Genomic DNA, 24,796 nt, shown 5'->3' with positions numbered 1-24,796 from the left:
ATTAGATGCTGTCAGTTATTTGAGCCGCTCAGATATTTACTTACTTTTTACTTTTGTTTTTATAGAGAGGAATAGACTATAATTCTAGAAAGGCCATATCTAAACAGTTGGATGAGTTCCTACATATGACCCCATATACACAACTGATTTCAGTCTGGTTTTAGAAAGGGACACAGCAACGAAACAGCCCTGGTGAGAATAATAAATGACCTTAGAATGAGTGCAGATAACAAAATGCATCTTGATGCTCCTTGACTTAACTGCTGCATTTGATGCAGTAGATCACAAGATTCTTTTACACAGAGTTGAATCATTGTTACGCTGATGATACTCGATTATATCTCTCCGTAGAGCCAGAAGACTCTGATGCTCCAAATCAAGTTATAAATGATCTCTCCAGCTACCGCACCCTCTTTCATTTCAGATTGTTTATCGGAGTATGCTCCTGACCGTCCTCTCAGGTCTTCTACCTGCTAAATACTTGCTGAATGATTTCTTATCTCGGGCGGCTGTGGCTGAGGGGTAGAGTGGTCGTCCTCCAGGAGGTCGCCAGTTGGATCCCCAGTCTTACCTATCTGCACGCCGAAGTGTCCTTGGGCAAGATACTGAACCACGAATTGCCACTTAAAGAACAAAAAGTGCTGCTAATAGATGCACTGAATGGGTGAATGGCAAACTGTTCTATAAAGAGCTTCGAGTGGCCAACAGAGAAAAGCTCAATATAAATACAAACCATTTACAGAAAAACCGACTACAAAAGTTTGGGGAAGGAGCTTTCGCTTGATATGCACCAAAGGTTTGGGACAAACTCCCACCACACATCAGACAAGCTACTTCTGTTGATAGTTTTAAGAAACAACTCAAGACCTTTTTCTGTGATCTTGCTTTTAATCGATTATATCTTCTTTTATTAAGACTGTTGGCTTTATTCTATTTTTAGCTTTCTTAACTACCTATTTATCTTTCTTATTTCATGTAAAGCACTTTGAGCTGCATTTTATGTATGAAAGTTGCTGTATGTATTAATACAATGTATTATTATTATTGTTGTTATTATTGACAGCTCTTTTGCCCATAAATTGGATACATAAGAAGAGAGGATCATAAGGGGAACAAATGTGATAATTTTCTATTTAAATAATACATTCAAAAATATGATGATGACAATGCCATCCGGAACCGTCATAGAGAAACAAAACAGATTTGTTTGTATGAGGTTCCCTAGGCATCACAGTCCAAAATAGCACTTAACATCCAGGAATATGGAATATGAAGAGGGTGCAAGGTCTCTGAATAAACACACTCTAGACAGAGTAGTCTGATAAGATGAAAAATTTAAAATAACACTGTGGAGACATCATACTTTTCCGAGCCAAATCACACAATCCTTAAAGAGGGGAGTAAAAACAACTGTTACTGAACCCCTAGCTTTAATTTCTCAATCCACTTTTTGATTTACTAGACTGCTGAGTGATTTTTTGTTGATACGGAGTGATGCTGATGATAGAGAGGCACAGACAACCTGCAGCGTGAGGAGACCAAGCACAGAGGCTCTGCTGCTTCCAGGTGCTTCCAGGAATAGTAGAACCGCTAATGGCACTGGCCGGCAAAGTGGCCTGTAATGCCTGTTGATGGAAAACACAGCTGGCGAATTACAGCACCCATATCTAATCTCTGGGGTCAAGGGTCAACTCCTATCCACCATTCGTCTTCATTTGGCGTCCCTGTCACAAGCTGTTGTCTCATCACCGCAGGGAGTTTGGTAGATCTTAGTGTTCAGTCAGGAGGCAGTGGGTAGAGAGCATTTTGACACACACACACACACACACACATAGGTATTAACATGTGGTTTTTGTGATGCGTCAGCTGCAGGTACAGTTGTAAACGCACGGATAGCGGACAGATCATGGTCTGGGCCACGTGTGTTCACATTCTTTTAGCAGTTTAAACAATTGCGGTCCTGACCACATTGAAGGAACCCCTACTCAACTGACCTCCTCTGCGTATAATACGTACAAATACCAGCACCAGAAGGTTTTTAAATAAATGTATGTATAAGTGTAACCTTATTTCATAATCACATCAACTCAACATGATAGAAAATAGAGGTTATCTAATAAAGTCACATGAAATTTGGCATTTTCGGCAAAAACAAAATGGAGAGTGTATGAGAGACACATGCACGCACACATGCTGTTGACATTCTAGCTCCATCAAAGCTGAGTGCATCGCTCACTCAGTCTTACCACTGTTTGAACTGTGTGTGGGTGAAGTGATGTGATATAAAGTGGCTGGTAGAGCAGGTCAGCTCAGACAACAGGGGAGGAAGATCATATTCCTGATGTCTCCTCTCAGAGGACAGAGGAGCAGCTGCTGTTCGGGACACCTCGTTTCGACTATGCGTGTGTGTCCACTGTAATAAACACAATCACAATCCAAAACAAAACTGACATTGATAGCAGCACACACAGATGGTAGAAAAAAAAGAAAACACACTGCAGTGAGTGGAAAATGCTCTAAAAAGAGCTGAAGTTGTGACGTCCCATCCAGGTTAACCTGTTAGTCTATGTGTTCATGTGATTGACTCTAGAACAACACATCAAACAACAGAGTGAAAACAATGTGACCATGTGTAAGGGGTTACTTGTTGAATCATCAGATGAACCAGCAGCACCACAACTGTTCTGTTTTGTTCCATTCTAACTGCTCTCATAGGGGTCATTCGTAGCAGCAGCAGTTTTCGGCTGTAAAAAGATCACCATCTTCTACCTGCACAGCAGCAAACACCAGATAGATTCAATAAGAGATCAGCTGGTGAACAAAGTGGAACATTTAGCAGCTACACGGACAGATTTCCCTCAGGAGGGGATGGAGACCAAAAACAGCTCAAACAGAGGGAACAGTAGACTTCATTTATTAAAGACCAAACCAAATGAATCATCGGTAACACTTTATATTAGGGAACACATAAGCCATTAACTAGTTGCTTATTAGCATGGATATTAGAGGCATATTGGCTCTTTATTAGTCATTATAAAGCACTTATTAATGCTTTATTCTTAATGACCTTATGCTGCAACTACTCCATTGATTAACAGTTTTCCCTTTAATAACCTCCTGATTACTGCTTATTGATGGTAAGTAAGGAAGTTGTTGTACATGAATTACGATCAAGTGCTTGGATATGTTCACTTTGTGTGTTCCCTAATATAAAGTGTTACAGAATCTTCTGGTTGCTCCATAATTGCTGGATGTGGAAATCAATTACAATCATTAAAGGCTGCTACAAATAGAAATTCTGCATGGACTTGTTTTTTTTAAAGGGTTTTTCATCCTCCCTGCACAGAAACTGAGAATTTCTGATTTCACTTCAGCCCTTTTTAACCCAAGGTGGAAATCTTTAATCTCACATTCCAATAATTGAATGATTTTCTTCAACCAATCGTTTGACTATTTTCATCTTGCTGTTTCCCATTGTCAGGTTGTATGCATTACACTTAGACTGAAAATCAGCTGTAATTGTGGCTGAGCATCGACTAAATGCTGACTTACTCACAGAACTCTAAAAAAAAAATAATAAACTGCTTGACAGTCTGGTGTCTGTAACTGCGAACCAGGCCAAGCATATTTCCACCCTAATTTCCCGACCATGTTGTCATCACGCCACCGTCGTTAGACAGTCCTTCCATGCACTCACCCTTATATCGCCATCTGTCTGCAGTGCCAACAAATTCCATTGAATCCCATTTTCCCTCCCTCTCCTCGTCTTGGTATTCCACTTGCCTCATTCGACTCTTGCTGTCCCACTTCCCTGATGTCCCCCATAGATTCTGTCATCACACATAGCCCCCTTGCGGACCTCATGGCACTCTGGGTATAGCAAACCCAGGAAAGTGAGCTGGATGTAGGGGCACTTAAAACCACAAATATATCTTATTATGGATATCAAAACATCAAATAAAAGCCGAGAGTAGTTCTAAAAGGTTTGCCCAGGCACTGGCTTTGTTGACCAGTTTCCCATATACTTAGGGCAACATTGTTCAATGATCAAAGTCAACCCAGTTTTTCCTAAACTAGATATGAGTGTGTGGACATAAAAGAGACAGTGTTCACTGCTTATGACCAATCAAGCATACTGGCAGAGGAGCTGCATGTTTGGAGGAGAAAAATACGAGGAGTACAAACACATTATTCAGACTAAAAGAAACATGGTTACAGCTGCTAAATGCAGGAGGGACAGCTAGCAAAAGAATTGCAGATTGTATGAATGTGTATGTGTTGTGTGAATGTTTTTTACAGCAAAACTGATTAGGGCAAGTAGATCTGACTATAATTTTTTGGTTTGTGTTTTCATTCCATTAATGTGTAATGTACATGTATTCTCATTGTCTGAATGACGACCTATGTGCTATGTTTCAAAGGAACTGATTGGTCAGTAGGCGTTGCATTTATATGAGTTTATTTCTTATCTCGGATTTAATCTGCTCCACAGCAGGTTAGCCATTCAACATAAAGTACCATGGGAAATTCATCCCAATAAGAAGTCAACAAGCTTCGTAGAGCTGAAATCTCTGAATTAAACCTGACATTATCCTGATAACCGCAAATCATGCGTTATGTGGGGAGAGACAGTGTACGTTGTGTATGAATTTGTATTTTTAAAATGCGTCTTTTAAATAATAGTACACTGTACAACTCACTTCTGACCGGATTTTTGTTGCTTAATCACTTTCCACAGCCACAAGATATCAATGCACCGACAATGCTGCTGACCACGCTGCATTTTAAGACCAATAGACCATGGACACTCAGATGGGTGCAAGCACATTTGTTATTTTATATGTCTACAAAATTGGGTCCAGAGCCCTCCTTTCACATATAAAGAACACAGCAGGAGAGAATGTCTGGAACACAGAGCATGCAGGTGGCAGGAAATTATGTATAAATTCCCAAAATGTCTTTTTGTCATTCAGAGATAGTTGTATTGTTTCGTTTTTTATTTTTTATATTGCATGTTAAAAACGTTTTCATCCAGCATTCTCACATGGGCTCATTCGGTTACTTTTATCACATTTCCCAGACTTGCCGGAAAAGTTCCTGGAAAACGTCCGGAGCAACTGACTTTGACATTTGCGTTCTCACATACAGCCTCTGTCTGGAGTTCAGTGTATTTTTTAAGAGCAGCTTAAATGTGACAGACGTGTGAAAAACATTTCATCTTCTGTCACGACACCTGCTTTTCTAGGCTCCAGTTTCCCAAACCCCCCTGCGCACCCGCAAAGCTCAGTATCAGCTGGCCACCTGCGTCTTTAATCAATTCTGGACCCGACCTGACCTGACACATAAGACCGGTGACCTGACCACCACGCTGACCGAAGCTGCTCTGACCTTCTGCCAGGTAGTCCGGGCAGCAAATCATTCCCTCTGCTGTTTTCTCTTGTTCAGACCAACTCAATAGTACAGACACACACTTGCTCCAAAAATGTAATATGCACAGCTGACTCCTTCATAAATGATTTAATCCTCTGACGGGACACTGAGATTAGTGTTGACTGTGCTTTTCTTACACTGGGATGTTGTTCTGAAAGATTTAAAGTTTATAACGTAAAATTATTTCTTGAATAGCAGCAAGTTTATAGGATAGGACATAAATAAGCTGAATTATAACCGGTGCTGGTATTCATGCATCAGCTCACATTTTCCTTGAAGCTCTTCAGTTTTCAATATTTACATGACACACTAATAGATGAATATAAATAAATCAGTTTAGAGAAGAGTTCATTTTAACATCCATGGGGTTCCTGGGTGATAATTGTTATTTACACACACACTTATTCTAACGCTGGTTCCTGCAGGTGACGTTTCTCACAGGAATTGATTTGTTGTTTTCTCTCGCTGGAGCTGACAGGCGCCTATCAAGGTGATGAAAAAAGATTTGTAAGTGCAAAGAGTGCATTGTTGGAATACACCTCCAGCTTTAACATCCATTTCTAAATACTATCGTGACAAGCATCATATTGTAGCTGACGGAAATGACGGACAAAACTACAAAAATAAGACCCATGTCGTAGTTGACCAAACGATCCTTCAATCTCCAGCCAGTTTTGTAAATGTAAAAGCACTGGAGCATCGCTTATAGAAAGACATTCTGTCTCTATCGTGTGCAGTGGACCCAACAGTACGTGTGTGTGTGAGTGAGGTAGGATTGAGAACAACAGATAGAGAGAGAGTGGGCAGGCTCCAGCTGTGGTGTGCTTTGAGGCAGAAGTGAGTGGAGGTGTGAATGCACAGCCAGGCACTGCCCCCGTCTCACCCTAACACCACGCTCAGTACACTTCCTCCCTGTTAATTAGGAGAACTTGTTGGGGGGTTGAAACAGCTGTCAAAGCCGTTGTTACATCATAGGCCCCGTTCTTGCTCACGTTTGACTTTATCTGATGGGACAGTCTGATTGTGGCAACTAGGGATGGCCCACTCAAGGTTTTTTGGCCCATATCCTTATCCAAGTCCAAACTGAGTATGTGGTACGTTATTATACAGAACCTCCTTCTCAATAGATTATTCAGTCAACTGCCCTTAAATAGAGAATTTTCATATTTCAGCTCCGCTAACATACCACAGGGTTCTACTCTCTCCAGTTTTATTTTCCCTTCATAGACTTCCAGCAGGAAACATTATCAGTTTTTTTAATTTGTGCGGATGATGTGCATATTTACTTATATTTTAAACCAGGTGATGCGGTTCTTCTAGGGAAATGAATGTATAGCTAGACCTAGAAACACTTAGAGTCACTTTTGTCTTCTCACGCCTGGACTACTGCAACGCACTGTTTACATGTTACATTTAGGTTACATTTTTTAGTATTCTTAAGATTAAGATTCTTCTGATAACTTTTAAATCTCAGCACAGTCTGGCCCCCAGTTATATTACTCCCGATCCTCCAAGCTGTAATCTAAGATCTTCCAACAAACACTGACATCAAGTATTTGTCTGCAGTGGGAATGGATTCAATATGCATTTACTCCCAGCTCAAATGACTGCAGCAGACATGTGGGTTTTATCAGCACATGAAACCCAGGTGAATGCACTAATTTGGCAATACAGTTCATACAGTAGTGGATATGCTGCAAAAGTGTTTCCAGCTCCAATGAAGGGAAGCCTACACATGTATAGGCTCTATAGAGCATGATGCTAGTGACAAAGGTGAAAAGAGAGGAGGGGAGGGGAGAGGAGAGTCTTAAGGAAGGAAGGTCACTCACCCTCACACTGCTTGCCATCTCCTTTGTAGCCCGGCTTGCAGATGCAGTTGTAGGACTTTGGCGTGTTCTGGCACAGGGCATCGATGTGGCAGTCGTCTGAACCCTCTGCACACTCATCTGCATCTGTACAGACAGAAGATCAACATCCTAGTCTCTTGGGATCTTTTACTTGAAGGAGACATATTATGCTTTTTCATTTTTCCCCTTATAGTGATAAAACGTGTTTTTTGTGTTTGTAAAAGGTCTGCAAAGTTAAAAAAGCCCAAAGTCTCTCCTCGCCCACAGAAAGCATTGCTTCTTATGCCCCTCGTCAGTAGTAGAGCCGATTCTGTAGGTGAAGTCGTATAACATCACAGTTCCATTTGCATAATGCAAACCTAAAAATCCAGGTTAAGCAAGAGTGGACACATTGAAAGCGGTTGACCAATCACAGTAGAGTGGGAGGCAGGCTTTAAAAGGACAGGAGCTAAAACCAAACGTTTCTGACAGAGGCTGAAAAGAGTTACTGCAGCAATGGGTAGTGTGAGGAAAGCGATTTTTCTTCTGAACATTAGAGTCGGATATCCCTGTTCGCTCACTGCTCACGTGGTAGGGCCCTGCAAATAAGCAAGGCCCTGCCTCCCCCTCGAATCAAAATGAATGCCTCATTTGGTGTAGTGTACGTCTTGCCACACGCTCTGCGGTAGCTGTGTGCTACCGTGTGCAGTCGCTTAGCAGCACCTACCGAAAGTTTGCAGGTGATGCATTTAAGGGACTTTAGGAAGCTACATGACTTGTAATAGCTTAAAGGTACACTGTGTAGAATTTAGTGACATCTAGTGGTGAAATTGCATGTGGCAGCTGAACACCCCTCACCTCACCCTCCCCTTCCAAACATGACAGAGAACCTGTGGTAGCCTTCAGATGTCATAAAAACTCAAAAGGTGTTTAGTTTGTCCAGTCTGGACTAATGTAAAAAACATGGCGGCCTCTGTAGAGAGGGTCCCCTCTATGTAAATATAAAGTATTTAAATATAAAGGGCCCATTCTAAGGTATAGAAAACAACAATTAATACAATTTTGATGAAACACACTAGTGAAGACATCCCTAAGGTTATTTTATATTCAATTTGTGCCAATAAATTATTTTCTCCTAAATCTTACACACTGGACCTTTAAGGCGATACATTTAAGGAACATCTGTAACTAGGTATATTTAAATATCCTGGGTTACACCATGATTATTCTTATTTTCTAAATAAAATCTAGGATGATTGAAGCACATTGGTTGTGTGCACTTAACACAAAAGCCTGACTCATCAGTGTTTATGTCAGTCTGGATTCATTATAGTCGTAACTACCAAAGCACTATCTTCAAGTGCAGTCATTAGATCTTTATTTAAAAAGGCAATTCTTATTTCATCTACCTCAGGTTTTTATGACTATTGGTAGAGCAAGAGTAATTGCTTATACGATTAAAGTAATAAAAGGCTGAATAAAAAAAACGAGTCCTCGCCTTTGTTACATCCAGACTTGATTATTGTAATAACTTATTATCAGGCTCCAGCAGTAAGTCGTTAAAGACTCTGCAGCTTGTCCAAAAAGCTGCAGCACGTGTCCTGACAAGAACCAGGAAAAGAGATCACATATCTCCTGTATTAGCTTCACTACACTGGCTTCCTGTTAAATTTAGAATGGAAATTAAAATTCTCCTCCTCACCTACAAGGCTCTTAATAATATGGCACCATCATAGATTACTTTTAAGAGCTCATAGTACCATATCACCCCACTAGAGCACTGCGCTCCCAGAATTTAGGCATTGTTGTCCCTTAAGTCTCTAAAGGTAGATAAGGAGCCAGAGCTTTCAGCTATCAAGCTCCTTTCCTGCGGAATCATCTCCCAGTTTCAGTTCGGGAGGCAGACGCCCTCTCTACGTTTAAGAGTAGGCTTAAAGCCTTCTTTTATGATAAAGCTTATAGTTAGAGCTGGTCCAGGCTTGTCTTGGACCTGCTCTTAGTTATACTGCTATAGGATCACGATGGGGAATCCTGATGGAGGCAGTGGATCATGACAGTGGATTGTGGATTATGGTGACAGCTGATAGTTTTTTCCCTGTTAAAAGGGCTTTTTTTGGAGTTTTTCCTTACTCTTGTTGAGAGTTAAGGATCGAGGATGTCGGACCTGAAGCCCTATGAGACAAATTGTGATTTGTGAATATGAGCTATACAAATAAGATTTGATTTGATTGATTGATTAAAAGTGGACAGCTCTCAGTTTGTCAGTTCACACGCAGCATTAACATGTGTCTCCAATAGCCACTTGTGATCAGATCTCACTCTCCTTCTCTATATGTGAATAGAAACATACATCCATTCTGCTCACAAAGACCGCATTTTTTAAGCAGTCTGAAAATGTGTTAGTGTTTGTCTGTGTGATGGAGTTAGAGAGCAGGGGAGAGAGAGTGAATCAATCCATGTAGCTTTATAATGAAACAACAAATTTACCCATTTTAAGAAATAGAAAATCAATTTGTGGCGATGGCCATTTAGGTCATCATGTCAGAGGATGTCAGATGAGTAGGCGGTCCGTCACGGTGGCCCAGGACACACACTGCTAAAAGAATGTGGCCACATGCGCACCAGACCCCTTCTGAATGTGGCCTGAGTGATCAGATCTCGAATATGTCCTCAAAGTTTCTTGGGTGTGGTCCCACCTGTACATAGATTTGTCCACTTGTGATCCATCACCCAGGACGCATTAGCTTTTTCCAATCAATCAGTCCCATGATATCCTTAAAAGTGTCAGAGAGAATCGCTGGCCCTTTTGTATGACAGTGAGAAAGAGGTCTAAGGTCAAGGTCCAGCCTCAAACAACATCCGGAGAATAGAGGGTTTAACAGCTCCCCAAATGATCAGGTTATTGATAGAAGAGTTGGTCACATCTGGGCCTTAATCCCAGGGCAGAGGACCAACTCATTACACAGTGTACACACACACACACACAGAGGGAGGGGGGGGCCTGGAGACAGAGTTCCCCTGCTTCCTCCTATTCAGCACACCTTTGCATCCCTGTTCAAATCCCCCGATGCTTCCTTTAGGGTATAAAAAGCTGGTGTGCGTCAGGCCTGTGGGATGGAAGCAGCCTGTGGTTCGGCCTCTGCTCTCTGTCTGTAAACCATAGAACTGAATATACAATAAATATTTGTCCAGTGCTGCAGCCCAAGCCAAGGGCGGAGGGGAGGGGATGTGCTCCCACTGTCCTCACTGTCTCAGTATTGACTCTTCACCCTTTCACAGAGGTGGGAGGCTGAACAATGTGCTGCTGCCTGGTCGATATTGGGCCCATGCTGCCTGCCTGTCCCTCCTGGGAGTTAGACCCCCCTCACACACACACACACACACACACACACACACACACACACACACACCCATACACACACACACACACACACACAATCCTCCGGCTCCAGACAGGCCCTCAAACCCAGAGACAAGATGCTCTCTAGCGGCTCTAAACCCACCGTTTCCAGACGGTGAAATGTGAAAACAGTCCGCCCTCTCACACGAGTGTGCAACCAAGGGATCGGGCTGCGGTTTCCCATTCAAGTTGACGTTTGCGCGCAGGAAACAGAAGTTCCAGTGAAGTCTGCAAGCTGGTAAACCGCCGCTCGGGAAAAAACTGTGATGCAAACCTGAGATCCCACTAAGACTCTGGCATTTAATTAATCGGGGCTGTTATTTACGAAACGAGCGAATTCAAAGTGAAATGCCTGCTCTGTCTATCGTGTGGAAACAGTGCGTAAATGTGACTTTCCAGTGCCATTAACAGTTTTTTTTTTTTTTTGCATCACTGCAATTCTCTTGTTAAATTAAAGCGGATACAAATGAAATGTCACAAAGTACATGATGATCGTTTAAAAGGGACATGCCGGGGTTAGTTCATGCGCATCTTAAAGTGGCCTAATGATGATTGGAATAAATGGAACAGTCATTCACTCATGTCTCCATCATGTTCCCCTTTTGCGCCGGTAACGCGGAGCCACCGGCAAAAGGTGCGAGTGCCGGCGGACGACACAGCGAGACGGAGGAAAGGGCAGCTCTTACCTGTGAGTCCGACATTCCCCATCACCCTGCAAGTATTTATGAGGAGGATAAACAAACAAACGTCCCGGGAAAAACAAGCGCTCCCCATGCTGACAGACGGTGTGAGGATTCAGCGGGGCTTTCCTGGGGGTTTGGACTGTGCGTGTGTGTGTGTGTGTGTGTGTGTGAGTGTGTGTGTGTGGGTCTCTGAGAGAGAGAGAGAGAGAGAGAGCAGAAAAGAGAGGAGGCAAACCGGGCTCTCTGATTGGTTTGTCTATGCCACTGGGAGAGGGAGAAAGAGAGAGAGAGAGAGATGAGGAGCGTCAGAGTGGAGGTGCCAAGGGTGTACAACTGTAAAGAAATCCTATACGTTATGAACTTAGGGGATACTCCGGACATTCTCCGATCCATTATGTGAAAACGGAAAATGTTCAAATGAGAGCTTCCAGACCTTCTCCGGAGTTTTTTCCCGGCCAGCCCTTAGAGTAAACTCTGGATAACGTCAAATAAGCCAATGTGAGAAGCACAGCAAGAGATGTGGGTGTGTTGATGACGTTTTGTAACACCTGAAAGACACAATACTGGAAAAAAAGAAAGCGAATATATCAGGATGAGAAGCTGTGTCATACAGCAATTATTTCAAGAGGGCTTTTAGTAAGAAGCCGCGATAAAGTGTAGATGTAAAAACACGCGATCTCCACAGTGCAAATAATATGTTGTGTCCTTCCTCTGCGTCACTTTAATGCATCGGAGATTTTGGAGAATCACCTGTTGCGTTGTTTATGTGTGGAAGGCAAACTCTGGAGGAAGTCGAGTCAGAAAACTGCTGGTGAGATGGATTGCTAAAGGAGGTAAAATCTGGGGTTAGGGCCCTCAAGGAGCCGAACGATACCATTTTACTTCATTTGCTTCAGTTTCTGAAACAGTGCGTCCCTCATGGTGTAAAAACTTTTAAGGTTCAGTGTGTAGAATTTAGTGATATCTAGTGGTGAAGTTGCATATTGCAGCTGAATATCCCTCACCTCACCCTCCCCTTCCAAACATAAAGAACCTGTGGTAGCCCACAGTTGCCATAAAACTAAAAAGGTGTTTAGTTTGTCCAGTCTGACTGTAAAAAACATGGCGGCCTCTTTAGAGAGGACCCCCTCCAAATGTAAATACAAAGTATTTAAATATAAAGGAGCCATTTTAGGGTAAAGACAACAACAATTTGTACAATTTAGACAAACTAGTGAAAATATCACTAGGATTATTTTATATTCAATTTCTGCCTATAGATCCCTTTCACCTAAATATTATGCACTGGACATTTAAACATCCTTTTATTATTCTCATGCTCTTGTGTTTGACTGTTTTGTGTGCTACTAGATGCCAAAAGTTCCATCAGGATCAAGACAGTATCTATCTATCTATCTATCTATCTATCTATCTATCTATCTATCTATCTATCTATCTATCTAGCTAGCTATCTATGTGTGCTCAGTAAATAAATAAAGATTGTTGACTGGTCTTTTTTTTTTTTTAGAGACACAATCGACCAAGACAGTTCAGCAATGTCAAAGCTCAATAACCATCTTTTCATTTCACAGACTAAATCACAGTCTAAAAAATAAATAGTGTGATGCTTAGGTCCTATAGTAATAACCACGCATATTCATGCATAGTTGCCTTTGACCAAGTTCAAAGGCAAATGTTCAGGCCACTTTAGTTGTGATTTAGTCAATTGTGCTTTTATTGAAATGATAAATGCAAACAAAGAAGTCATTGTTCTGAGATGTAAAGACTTGACTAGCAGAGGAATCACAGTGTCTCAGTAGCCACCAGCTATGTCTATCATTGTGGTGCGTTTTCCCGGCTCCAGCACTCAGGCACGGAGCTGAGCGGGAATCGAACAAACACGTCCTCACACCAAACCCAACGATGATGCTCACGCGTTGTGTCCAATCTGCGCTCTGATTGAAGGGAAATGAAAGTGCGCCATCTGCTGGAGAAGCTCCAACAAGACGTAAGGGTGACTTTGGCCCCACCCACTGATTCATTTCTATCCAATCGCACAGGCGACACGGTGATGCCTTTAAGAGCACCACAGATGTCGGAAGTTTTCACTGGACGTGGTGCTGGTCAGTGGAGCAAAAGGAAGTTTGTACAGTGATGCTTAATAATGTTTATACACAAGAGAGCGGGTTTTGCAAAACTTCAATCCTCCAATCTCAAAAGTATGTGCCCATCAGTCTGTGGGGTGATTTTGTGGAATGGACTGAGGGAGGAAAATTTAAAAAAAAGTAGAAATCTGAGAGTTTAAGAAGACATTAAAAGACATCGTTGATGAGAGGGACAGAAAACAAGAAGAGGGATGTAAGAAGACAACAGTGAAGGACATCAGTGGGAGAGTGGAGGTGAATTTGTGACTTTAGTTAGATGGATTAGGACTGAAGGGGACAATCTTGTGGCTTCTTCCGAGTCTTGATCCGTGTTAATTTATGTTCCTGAATATTTCTGCTGCTATTGTTACTATTTGTATAGCTGATGATGTATTCTGTCATTTTTTTATTCTTCAAATTAAATATAGTAAAGCATTGAGCATGGATCTAGAGTTACCATTCAATAAGTCAGGAGTGTGGAAGGAGATGAAGTGCACCACGCTTGTTCTGCTTCCCGGAGTCTCATTTTGACGCACTCTAGCAACAGTCCTCGAACACACCCCCACAGACTGTCATGGCGTCTCCCTTGAAGGGGGCTTGGTACTGGAGAAAGTAGCCGTGGTCATTTTCCAGTTCCCCCGTCGATCAGAGAAGCTAGCCCCCGCTGAAGAGGCCGTAAAGAGCGGGTTCCAACCATGGGGGCTGTCCATGCTAAGGTAGGTGTGCTCGCCGCCCGCCGGTGCGGCTGTGCGGGGATCTGTGGCCGTGACCTCCCTGCCCGGTGAGTGTGAAGGCTGCAGGCTCCCAGCATCAGTACTCGGTGTTCCAGACAATCACCGAGCTGTCCGTGGACAAACGGTGGAACATCTGCAGCACTGGTGTCGGTGTAATTCCCCTCCATCGTTTCCGCACACTAAGCGATAAAAAAAAAAACTGGTAAAATACATGAGGTCAATATTTTTATTCCACATTTTATTCTCTAATTTCGATCACAATTAAGCATTTCATTAATAACTCATTATACAACAAAAGATGTACTTATACATTTGTACAGAAATCAATGTATGGATCTATAAATAATTAGACCAAGTTCATTTCATTGATTAATAGTTGAACATTTAAAAGGGGCTTACATTAACACAAATAAAACAGTCTATATCTAAGTCATTCTAAAATACATTCATAGAAGATTTTTAAGCTATTCCACCTTTTAAACTGTATTTAAATTATTTGAATCAGGCATTTAAAAGGGCAACTTCCTTCCCTGGGCTGTTAATAGAACGCCTACACACACACCAAACAAACAATCATAAGTGACAGTGTGTTTTAGGAATGTGTGAGGAGGGCTCACTAATGACAAGAGATGATTCTGAAGTAGCTCCACAGCATTATCACAGGCCAAACTAAAAGTCCTTTCCAAACAGGCAGGGAAATGAGGCCCACACTTTAGAGAGGAGACGTCCTAAACACCCACCTTGATTGTGTCCTTCCCACATGGCCTTACCCATTTCATACATATGACATGTCAGGTGATGGCCAATCAGAGAGCTTATTTAATCAGTGCATGGCCCAAAGAGGCTAAATCGAGAGGATGAAAAAAGAAATGACTCAGAAAATCAAATATGGAGTAATAGCAGGGAAGTGGAAATGAATGAATGAACTGAACAGCCCTCACCTCACCCTCCTCTTCCGAACACGAGAGAGAAGCTGTGGTAGACTTCAGTTGTCACAAAAACTCAAAAGGTGTTGAGTTTGTCCAGACTGGGCTACTGTGAAAAAACATGGCAGCCTCCATAGGGAGGACCCACTCTACTTCTTCTTCTCTGTTCGGTTTATTGGCGGTTGGCAAAACTAACCCTAAATAAAGTAGTATTTCAATATTAAGGACCGATTCTAGGTTAAAGAAAACAGCTCTTTGTACAATTAAGACAATCACACACTAGTAAAAACATTATTTATTTATAAACATATTCAATTTCTGCCAATAGATTCCTTTCACCTTAATCTAATAAAAAGTCATTATAAATGTGAATTAATTAATTAATTCAAGTATTTTCAAATGATTTACCTTATTTAGTTGTAACCCTTTTAATTTGAAATTTTTTTCAATTGATTATTTCATTAGCAAATCATTTTTATAATTCCACTTTATAAGGCCTATTAAAATATCAAGTACCGGATTATAATAAACTATAGGTCATCTGTGGACTACGGTCTGACCTGACTCACCATGTGCTGTGACTTTCTGTGGGTGCAGGGCATCAGACACCAGTGCTGACGTAATGCCCCACCCACTGTCTGCCGGCCTTTCTCTTTCATGACAGCTGCCATACTTAGTCGTGTCTTTGTACTGGTCTGTGGTCAGCTTAATTATTATGTGCAAGTGTTACGCTTTCACGGCCTCAGTTTCACAACTTGACTCCTCTGTGTGCATACTAGCAACGACGAAGTGGGATTTATTACAATCCGTCAGGGTTCTTTGTGTTTGCACATGCAGTGTCATTTATATCAGCGTCCTTATCATTGGTGCAGAGTCTGGATACCCTCCCAATGCATGGCCGGGACTTTGGTGTCAATCCTGATGACCTGGTGGAGACTCCAGGACCGGAGCAGGAGGCAAAGCAGGAGATACTGGAAAATAAAGATGTGAGTCACAGGAGTACTGTTACTAGCATAATCACAGCTTGTTTTGTGTACAAAGTAAAAATAGTAGTATTGAGCAACTGTGGTAGTTAAAAACACAATACCTATGTATTTATATAGATGTGACAGTAACGTGTGTTATAGTTCAACTTAAGGTTACAGCCATTTCTGTGTGTAAAACACTTGGTCATCCATACTGTTCGTGACGGGGATATGAAAACAAATTCAATCTTTTTGACTGCAGGTGGTGGTCCAACATGTCAACATTCAGGGTCTTGGAAGAACTAAAGAGGATCTGCTCGGCTATGAGATCTCTGACGTCTTCCATGCCAAAAATCTCATTGACGTATGTATTTCTGTAACTGATCGGCTTCAGGACAAAACAATACGGTTGCTCATGTTACACATTGATTGAAAGTGACATGCTCAGGAGGTGATATGTGCATCGCTGGGTTTCTGGCTTGATTACAGGTGATGAAAAAAGCTCACGTTGCCAGACAGAAGCTGCTCCGCCTGGGGATCTTCAATGAGGTGGAGGTTCTCATCGATACATCTGAAGGTATTTGGCAATCTATCTCCCAGTGCCATCGATTATTATTTGCATTTTCACTGTCTCTTGCTTTTGAGATGAGTTTTGTACGAGGCAGTAGCTGCAGTCTCCTTTCTTACCCAAATTGTTCTTCCATCCTCAGGTACAGACGCTCTGCCCAATGGTCTGGATGTAACTTTTGAGGTGACAGAGATCAAGAGACTGACAGGAAGCTACAACACCATGGTTGGCAACAATGAAGGAAGCATGGTAAGAAGGCCAGTCCTGACATTTATGCTCCTAATATTGTTCTCTGATTTGTGCTTCACATTTATTTAACTTTTCTCAGCAGCTTTGTAAGAACTATAACTACATGCTCCTCAGAGATGAGCTAGTTTATAACAGTATTTTATGTAACTTTATTATAATGGTACTTTATGATAACAGCATCACAATATGTATTGAAGTGGTAGCCAGGTGTCGCGATAGTATCGAATCAGGACATAAGTAATATTAAATAAATGATTGAATACAATCATTGTCATGTATGATGGCTCAGAAATGTTGCACATTATAACAGTGTCATAGTTAGAGTACACAGAAAATGTAATATCAATTTACTTTTTATTGTAATTTGACTGTAGTGATGCTTTTTCACAGGAGATTTTAAATTCAATCCGGACATTTTTTAAAATAATTTTAATAACACATTAAAGTGTTCCATGTTTAATATTGACAGCCATAGACTTGTGGGCCCAACACATTCAAATATTATGATGTGTGCATGATTTCTAATTATAAGCAGGCATGTACTCCGTTGTCATTCATGCTATTCATAAGAATATATTTATTTCAAGTAAACTACATCAGTGTGTTACAGCGTGTGTTACAGCGTGTGTTACAGCGTGTGTTACAGCGTGTGTTACAGCATGTGTTACAGCATGTGTTACAGCGTGTGTTACAGCGTGTGTTACAGCGTGTGTTACAGCGTGTGTTACAGCGTGTGTTACAGCGTGTGTTACAGTGCATGTTACAGCGTGTGTAAGCCTCTGTCCTGTTTTCCAGGTCCTGGGTGTGAAACTGCCCAACACGTTCGGTCGAGCTGAGAAACTCACCTTCCAGTTCTCATACGGCACCAAGGAGACGTCCTATGGCCTGTCCTTCTTCAAGCCCCAGCCGGGACATTTCGAACGGAAGTATGTCACCACAGATCTCAACGTGTGCTCTATCGCTGTAATACTGCAACAGCCAAGTTGCTCATAAACGTTAGGGTGAGACGAATAAGTCGAATCCAAAACAAACAACCATCCATGCAGTTTTAACAGAGGGAGCTGCGGTAATACACGATCCTGTTGACAACAATAGGCAATCATGATGTTCTGCTTTCACTGTGGTCGTCTGTGTAACTCCTTTTCTGTAAGGACCACACTGTTGCATACATGCATGGCATCTTAAACAGTGACAGTATCGCCACAGAGTTTTCAAACGAGCTGTTCTCTGTTTCAGCCTCATTCTCAACATGTACAAAGTCACCGGTCAGTTCCCCTGGAGCTCCTTAAAAGAGACTGACAGAGGCATGTCGGCAGAACTAAATGTAAGTGTGTGTGTGTGTGTGTGTGTGTGTGTGTGTGCATGTGACCAGAGATGAGTACACCAGAGTGCACTGAGAATACATTCATATATTCATATATTCCAGTTTTAGAGTTCCCTATGATAAAACTTCAACTTCAGTCATAGCTCTCCCTCTTCCTACAGTTTCCTCTTGGAGTGACCAACCACACGCTGAAGTGGGAGGGTGTATGGAGGGAGTTGGGCTGCCTGGCACGCAGCGCCTCCTTTGCAGTACGAGAGGAGAGTGGACACTCGCTGAAATCTGCCCTCATGGTACAACCTGGAGATCTCTCCTGGCTCCTAGTAGCCCAAGAATATTAGAATTTTTGGTCGTGTCATTTCTTCTGAAAACATCATATTTCTGCATGATTCTAAAGGTTGTTTTTTTTTTATTTGCAGCACACTGTATCAATCGACTCAAGGAATTCTGCCATTTTCCCTAGCAGAGGTGCCTTACTCCGGATCAACCAGGTCAACTTTGATTTGTATTTTTCCACCCAGTAGTTATTTTTAATTCACACTTCATTTAGACGCACATGTGATTCAAATATGGGTGACACTTTATAAAATATGGTATATCCTCATGTTACAAAACAGAAACTACAAATGTTAATATCAACCAAATAACTGCATAAAGTCAGGAGATAATTCCGTCATAGTTTGCCTCATCTTCACACTTCCATTAAAGCACAATGGCTGTGATGAGCAGACTATCAATAGTGCTAGGTTATATGTTGGAAAGAACAGAGGTCCACTGCACATCAACAGCTTCCTTGATTACTATCAATAAACAGTACATTTGAGTTAATGGCTCAGTGGCCCAATAGAATATGGTTATGCAGGATACAACATTGACGAGTGCTTTATAATCTATCTGGCTCGCATATCTCGAGAACCATTCTTACCGTCTTTATCGCCTTCACACAAAAGTGCATTTGCGACAACAGGTGCGTCCACATAAACGGCAACTGGGTTCTGCGCTACTGAGTTCACCAAACTTTGAATAAACAGGTGAACAGCTCTTTGTGCAGCAGCTGTGGCGTTGCATCAGGGTTGTGCAGAGTTGAGTTCAGCTTTTTACAGTCTCTGCAAGCAGCGTTACCACAGACCAAGCACACAGCCTATTCCAAACAGGCAGGTGTAGAACGGACACTGCACTAGTGGCTAATAGAGACAAACGCTCCTAATATGCATGTTGATAGGCAGATAGTTGATTGTGAATTTGAATCTTAATATAAGATCTGACTCAGATATAATATTATTGCATTTAGCAGCTAAACGCAATATATATCTGAATATTAGTTACTCTTAGTCAAATGAACTGATCCAGATAAAAGCTTTGTGTTACAGACAGCAGACAGAGTTTAGTCAATGTGTCCTTCAAAGAAGTTTTAAGTTTGAGGGCTAAATATGAAAAAGAAGAGATAAATGAGGTACAGGACAAGCTCAGAATAAGTTCAGCTGCTGTCACAGGAACCGTCATTGACTGACAACAGCTGGATGCATCGTCCAGTGTCAGAACCACGAAACTGAGGTGTGTGTTTGCCCCACAGGAGCTGGCTGGCTACACAGGAGGAGATGCCAGCTTCTTGAAAGAGGATTTTGAGCTGCAGCTCAACAGACGCCTCTTCTGGGACTCGGTAAGACACCAGTCAGACCGCGTCAACGTCACCCGCTTCAAGAAGCTGCTGTGTACGAATGGATTCCGTGTCAGTCTCTCACAAAGAGAGTGTGGTTACCTGTGCTGGCTTAGTGTGTTTACCTTTGAGAACCACCAGAGGGCAGCTAAGCAAAGAGAAACAGTGACTATCTATTGACGACTTTGAATTAGAGGTTTTGTGTGTATAAAGGAAAAGTTCCATATCTTCTCAGGTCTTGTCTGCTTCTCTGTGGGGAGGGGCGCTTTATCCCATCGGAGGACAACCCTCCTGTATCGCTGACAGGTATGTCTCATTTATCAAAGTGACACGTCCCTGGCTTCAGTCAAAAAACCTCAGCACATCACTTGCTGGAATAAGAACAATGATTGGCTCTCAATGATTTAATGTTCAAGAACTGCTTTAAGATAATAAAACATAAATCAAAGAATTCAAACATACAGATATCATTTTAAAAAAGTGTAAAATACCCAATTACATTTTTAAATGTTCTGTATTTTCTTTTCTTTTGTGTCATCCATTCATTTGTATACGTGTGTGTATTTGGTCCAGGTTCTACCTTGGAGGCCCCACCAGTGTGCGAGGATTTGGGATGTACAGTATTGGGCCACAGAGTGAAGGTAAACACAGTTTTGACTGTCTGCCAACCTTAGAAAATTTGAATACTCAAATATGTACAGGAAATAAATAGATGCATTAAGAGCTGCACAAGAAGTGGCCTTTAATTCTCTTGGCTCTCTATATTAAAAAAACAGAGGTAATGTTACAACACACAATGTTTTATTAGCTTGTCAGAAATACGAATGAACAGCCTTTGTTTCTGTCATATACACATAATAAATAGTCATAAATATGATTTCCAGAAGAAGCATCACTATGATTGGCTCAGCTGGTTTAGAGCACTGACCCCAGTGATGCGATTGGCTGATTTATATTCAGCTTCAGCCGCCCCTTTACAGCTGGACACTCACGGGTCCGATTTCACAGACTTAAAATAGAACCGTCTCAGCGTTAGCCCCGTAATGTGGTGACCATGGTCTGAGGAAGGCTCCAGCCCCACTCACCTTAAATCACATATAGTGTAGTTAGAGGTTTATGGCTGATGTGTGGTTAAAAACTTAAAAAGCAACATGTGTCAGAGAGAGAAACATTTGAATAAGCTACAGGTTTGTGAATTCTATCTGGAAAAATAATCCAAATGTAAAAGTGAACATAGTAGAGATATGCGTTTCACTGGGTCCTGAATGTGATGGGAATTTGATTTAAAAAGCATCTTTTATACACAGAGGTAGATTCAAGGTGCTGATGTAGCTTTAATCACTACGACTAGACACAGAGAACTTAAAGGTCCAGTCTGTAAGATTTAGGTGAAAGGGATCTATTGGCAGAAATGTAATGTAGAATAATCCTCATGATGTTTTCACTAGTTCATTTCATCTACATTTTATGAATTGTAGTTTTCTTTACCCCAGAAAAGGCCCTTTATATTTAAATATTTTATAATTACATCGAGGGGACCCTCTCTACGGAGGCCGCCATGTTTTTTACATTAGTCCAGACTGGACAAACTAAACACCTTTTGAGTTTTTATGAAAACTGAAGCTACCACAGGTTCTTTATGTGTTTGGAAGGAGAGGGTGAGGTGAGGGGTGTTCAGCTGAAACATGCAACTTCAACACTAGCATCACAAAATTCTACACACTGTACCTTTAATTAGAGATATGTCCCATGATACCCGGTTCCTTTGTGTGTTGCAGGTGATTATCTAGGTGGAGAGGCATACTGGGCTGGTGGCCTGCACCTCTACACACCTCTTCCCTTCAGACCAGGCAAGGGTGGTTTCGGAGACCTTTTCAGGACCCATTTCTTTCTCAATGCCGGCAACCTCTGTAACCTCAACTACGGTCGGTGCATTCAAAATGTATTTTCATTATGATGATGATTATTATTCTATCAAAACCATTAAATGGTAATGTACAGATGTAAATGAAATATTTCTTCAAGAGGTTCTAAATATATGTCTGACTTGTCCCTACATCCGTCCACCTGTCCCTTCTCATTCTTGTGAATGTAATATCTAAAAAACAAAACATGTACGTGGACTCACAGAAGAACTGATTGGAATTCTCAAAGTTTAATTGATATTTTGCAAAACACTTTTGCTATAATTCAACACCATGACTCCAGAAAAGAAGCTGAGGTGAAGACCACATTTCCTACAAATTCACTGGTTGGTCTAATTCAAGTTTGATCCCAACACACCTCATCAAGTTTTGCTGATATTTGTGGACTTTGGAATGGAAATTATTTAACCATTCCAGGGACACATGTGAAGCCTATGTTGATGCATCATCAGGGTGTGAATGTGTGTGAAAGGGTGAATAAATGAAACACTGGTAAGCATTCTGATTGGTTGATGGACTTAAAAAAGGGGTATAAAAATGTACTCTTTGGATTGCTGCAGTTGTAGTGTGTGACATGTAGAGTGATTTGTGTGCAGGTGATGGTCCCCGGGCACACCTTCAGAAACTAGCAGAGTGTATCCGCTGGTCATACGGAGCAGGCATCGTGCTGCGCCTTGGAAACATCGCCAGACTGGAGCTCAACTATTGCGTGCCCATGGGAGTTCAGAGTGGAGACAGGTAAGACTACGGCTCGCCAACTCTGACAGAGTGGCTGTGGATCGGAAGGTGGAGCAGAGGTCTGGCCGAGTGTCCTTGGCCAAGATTTTGAACTTCTGAACCCCGTCCTGATGGCTGTGTCCTGTGATAGACAAAGTGCTGCACATAGATGCAACATGTATGTGGACAGGTGAATGGTAAAACTTGTACTGTAAAGAACTTTGAGTTGTCACCAAGACTAGAAATCAGACCATTCACTTGATGTCGGCCCTGACTCTCGCTGCATGGCTCTGTGGATCACAGTGTGTCTGTCAGCCAGTCCACCACTTGGGTCCACTCTGAAATAACTTATCAGCTGGGTGACATGTGGTTCAGGCATTCTAGTGCTCCTCTGGCTGAAGTACAGTCAAAGGTGCACGCTAACACTGTAAGAACATACTCGCTAAACACCAGCCTGTTATCATGACCATGAACATGCTGACATCAAACTGCAGCTGTGGGCTAAGCCTGAGTTAGTCAGTTCTCTACTTGACAAAAAACTGCAAATGACGTCAGACCTCTGCTCCTATGACTGTTTGCTGAAAGTCTACACATCTTCCGCCGCAGACTAAAGACACATCTCTTGTGACTACACCTTGGTGAAGAAGATGATGTCTAATAAGCAATTCAAAAAAAGAAATAAAACATGTGTTGCACTTATATGGCACTTACATGTAGCACTTTTGTAGTTTGGCTTTTTTGAAGCATTTTGTACTTACCAGGGTCTTGTTGTTCTGGGTTTGTTCCCTCATGGTTGTTGCACTTATTGTAAGTCGCATTGGATAAAAGCGTCAGCTAAAAAAATTAAATGAAGCTTTTGTCTGTTTGACGTGTTCCGAGTACTCTTGCAAATACACAAGGCAGTCCAAGCTCCTAAAAGAAGTATAACAAGTGCTCAGAGCAAAAAATGCTTACTGTTTATAGGAAACAACTTGAAAAAGACACCCCTCGTTACAAAAGCTTCCTGTCTGATCGTTACTTTATGCTAACACTCGATCCTAACCTGTCTTTCTTCTCTCCTGTGTCAGGATATGTGACGGCGTCCAGTTCGGAGCAGGAATTCGCTTCCTGTAACCTCGTCACTCCGCTGATCTCAGTCCTCCAGCGAAAGCTGCGCTGTGAAAAGGGAGAACATTTTGTTGTTAACCAAGTGTAACTTGTAGAATATGTAACACTTACATGATTACTATGTCCTGGGGAAATGTGCTTGAGTCCCCGAACCCACCTTTGATACGCCCTCCTCTGAAGGACAAAGTTCCAGTGCTGGGCCAAAAAACCCGGGAACCTATTTGCGAACTGAACAGGCTTTCCACTGACGAGACCCTAAAGGAACCAAATCTAAGATTTCTTTAGCAACAACTGCATATTCTACAAACTGTCACAGCACTTCAGCGTTTCTCTTCAGCAGATTATTAAATTGTGGCTTTATTTTAATTTGAGCCACTAATCCTTTCTCCCGGGTTTGAAATCTCCAGCATTGGCACATTGTCTTTTAAAGTCAGGCACCGGTGATACAAGTGACGGTTAAACAAAATAATTTATTTGCTGGAGAAGAGATTTTGGGCTTGCTCCCAGTTTGCCTTCCAGGTTAGTTTTTTTTCCAGCAGCATGAATTGAGGTTAGTGTCCACTGCACTCTCTATGACTTAGGTTCAGTTGTACTGTGTAATTGAATGATTGTAGCAGAGAGGGAATGAACAGCAATGTAGGAAATGAGTCGACCCTCATGCCAAAGTGGATTATTCAAATAATGTCAGAAGTGAAGAATGACGGTTTGAGTTGCTGCCACTCCCAGATCCACCCCCCCCTCCCCACCACCATGACCACCCACACCCTGAGCAACATCTACCACCAGTGCTCTTACATTTAGTCCTCTTTTTTGATGTCGTTGAAGCTCTTCACAAATAAACACACAAAACTGGCTTGGTTTCTGTTTGCTTTCTTTGTATATTTCTCAAATACACAGTCAACAGATAAAACTGAAGCCATTGCACTTGGCCCGAAACATTGTCTTAGCAGAAAGTCCCCTCGGATGGTGTTAGTTTGGCCCCCGGCTCTACTGTGAGGAACCTCAGAGTTATTATCAGGATGTCCCAGTGAGTCTGTGAAAAGCCTCCAGGGGGTCCAAAAAGTCCCGCTCCTCACACACAAACCCATTAATAATCAAACCCCATCATATATTTAAGAACCTATAGCACCCTAGTAACCCAAAAGATCACTTGGCTCCCTATATG

General features: G+C 41.9%; 2 protein-coding genes across 3 annotated transcripts in view; one reads left to right on the top strand and one right to left on the bottom strand.

Annotated features, from left to right (window-relative positions):
- Window positions 1-11,533, bottom strand: part of scube1 (signal peptide, CUB domain, EGF-like 1) — a 96,730-nt gene extending 85,197 nt beyond the window's left edge. The window contains exons 1-2 of one of the 2 annotated variants that reach the window (XM_020099780.2): window positions 11,343-11,533; window positions 7,260-7,382 (exon numbers count right to left, since the gene is read on the bottom strand). In XM_020099780.2, coding sequence (XP_019955339.1) covers window positions 7,260-7,382; window positions 11,343-11,430 — 211 coding nt within the window. In that variant the 5' untranslated portion in view covers window positions 11,431-11,533. The remainder of the gene's footprint in view (window positions 1-7,259; window positions 7,383-11,342) is intronic. The other variant, XM_020099781.2, reaches the window with a different exon arrangement.
- Window positions 11,534-13,996: 2,463 nt separating this feature from the next.
- On the top strand, window positions 13,997-24,484 carry samm50l (sorting and assembly machinery component 50 homolog, like). Its single transcript, XM_020100003.2, has 15 exons — window positions 13,997-14,178; window positions 15,995-16,108; window positions 16,350-16,451; window positions 16,577-16,664; window positions 16,798-16,904; window positions 17,700-17,830; window positions 18,141-18,228; window positions 18,390-18,518; window positions 18,645-18,716; window positions 19,799-19,885; window positions 20,118-20,188; window positions 20,456-20,523; window positions 21,661-21,807; window positions 22,404-22,545; window positions 23,592-24,484. Exons 1-15 carry the CDS (start codon window positions 14,158-14,160, stop codon window positions 23,635-23,637), a joined length of 1,413 nt encoding a protein of 470 aa, XP_019955562.1. The 5' UTR covers window positions 13,997-14,157; the 3' UTR covers window positions 23,638-24,484.
- Window positions 24,485-24,796: the final 312 nt, after the last annotated feature.

This window comes from Paralichthys olivaceus, chromosome 23 (genome assembly GCF_024713975.1).
Source record: "Paralichthys olivaceus isolate ysfri-2021 chromosome 23, ASM2471397v2, whole genome shotgun sequence".
In the NCBI taxonomy this organism is placed as follows: domain Eukaryota; kingdom Metazoa; phylum Chordata; class Actinopteri; order Pleuronectiformes; family Paralichthyidae; genus Paralichthys; species Paralichthys olivaceus.
The sequence above is the reverse complement of the archived record's forward strand: the minus strand, read 5'-3'. Positions and strand labels throughout refer to the sequence as shown.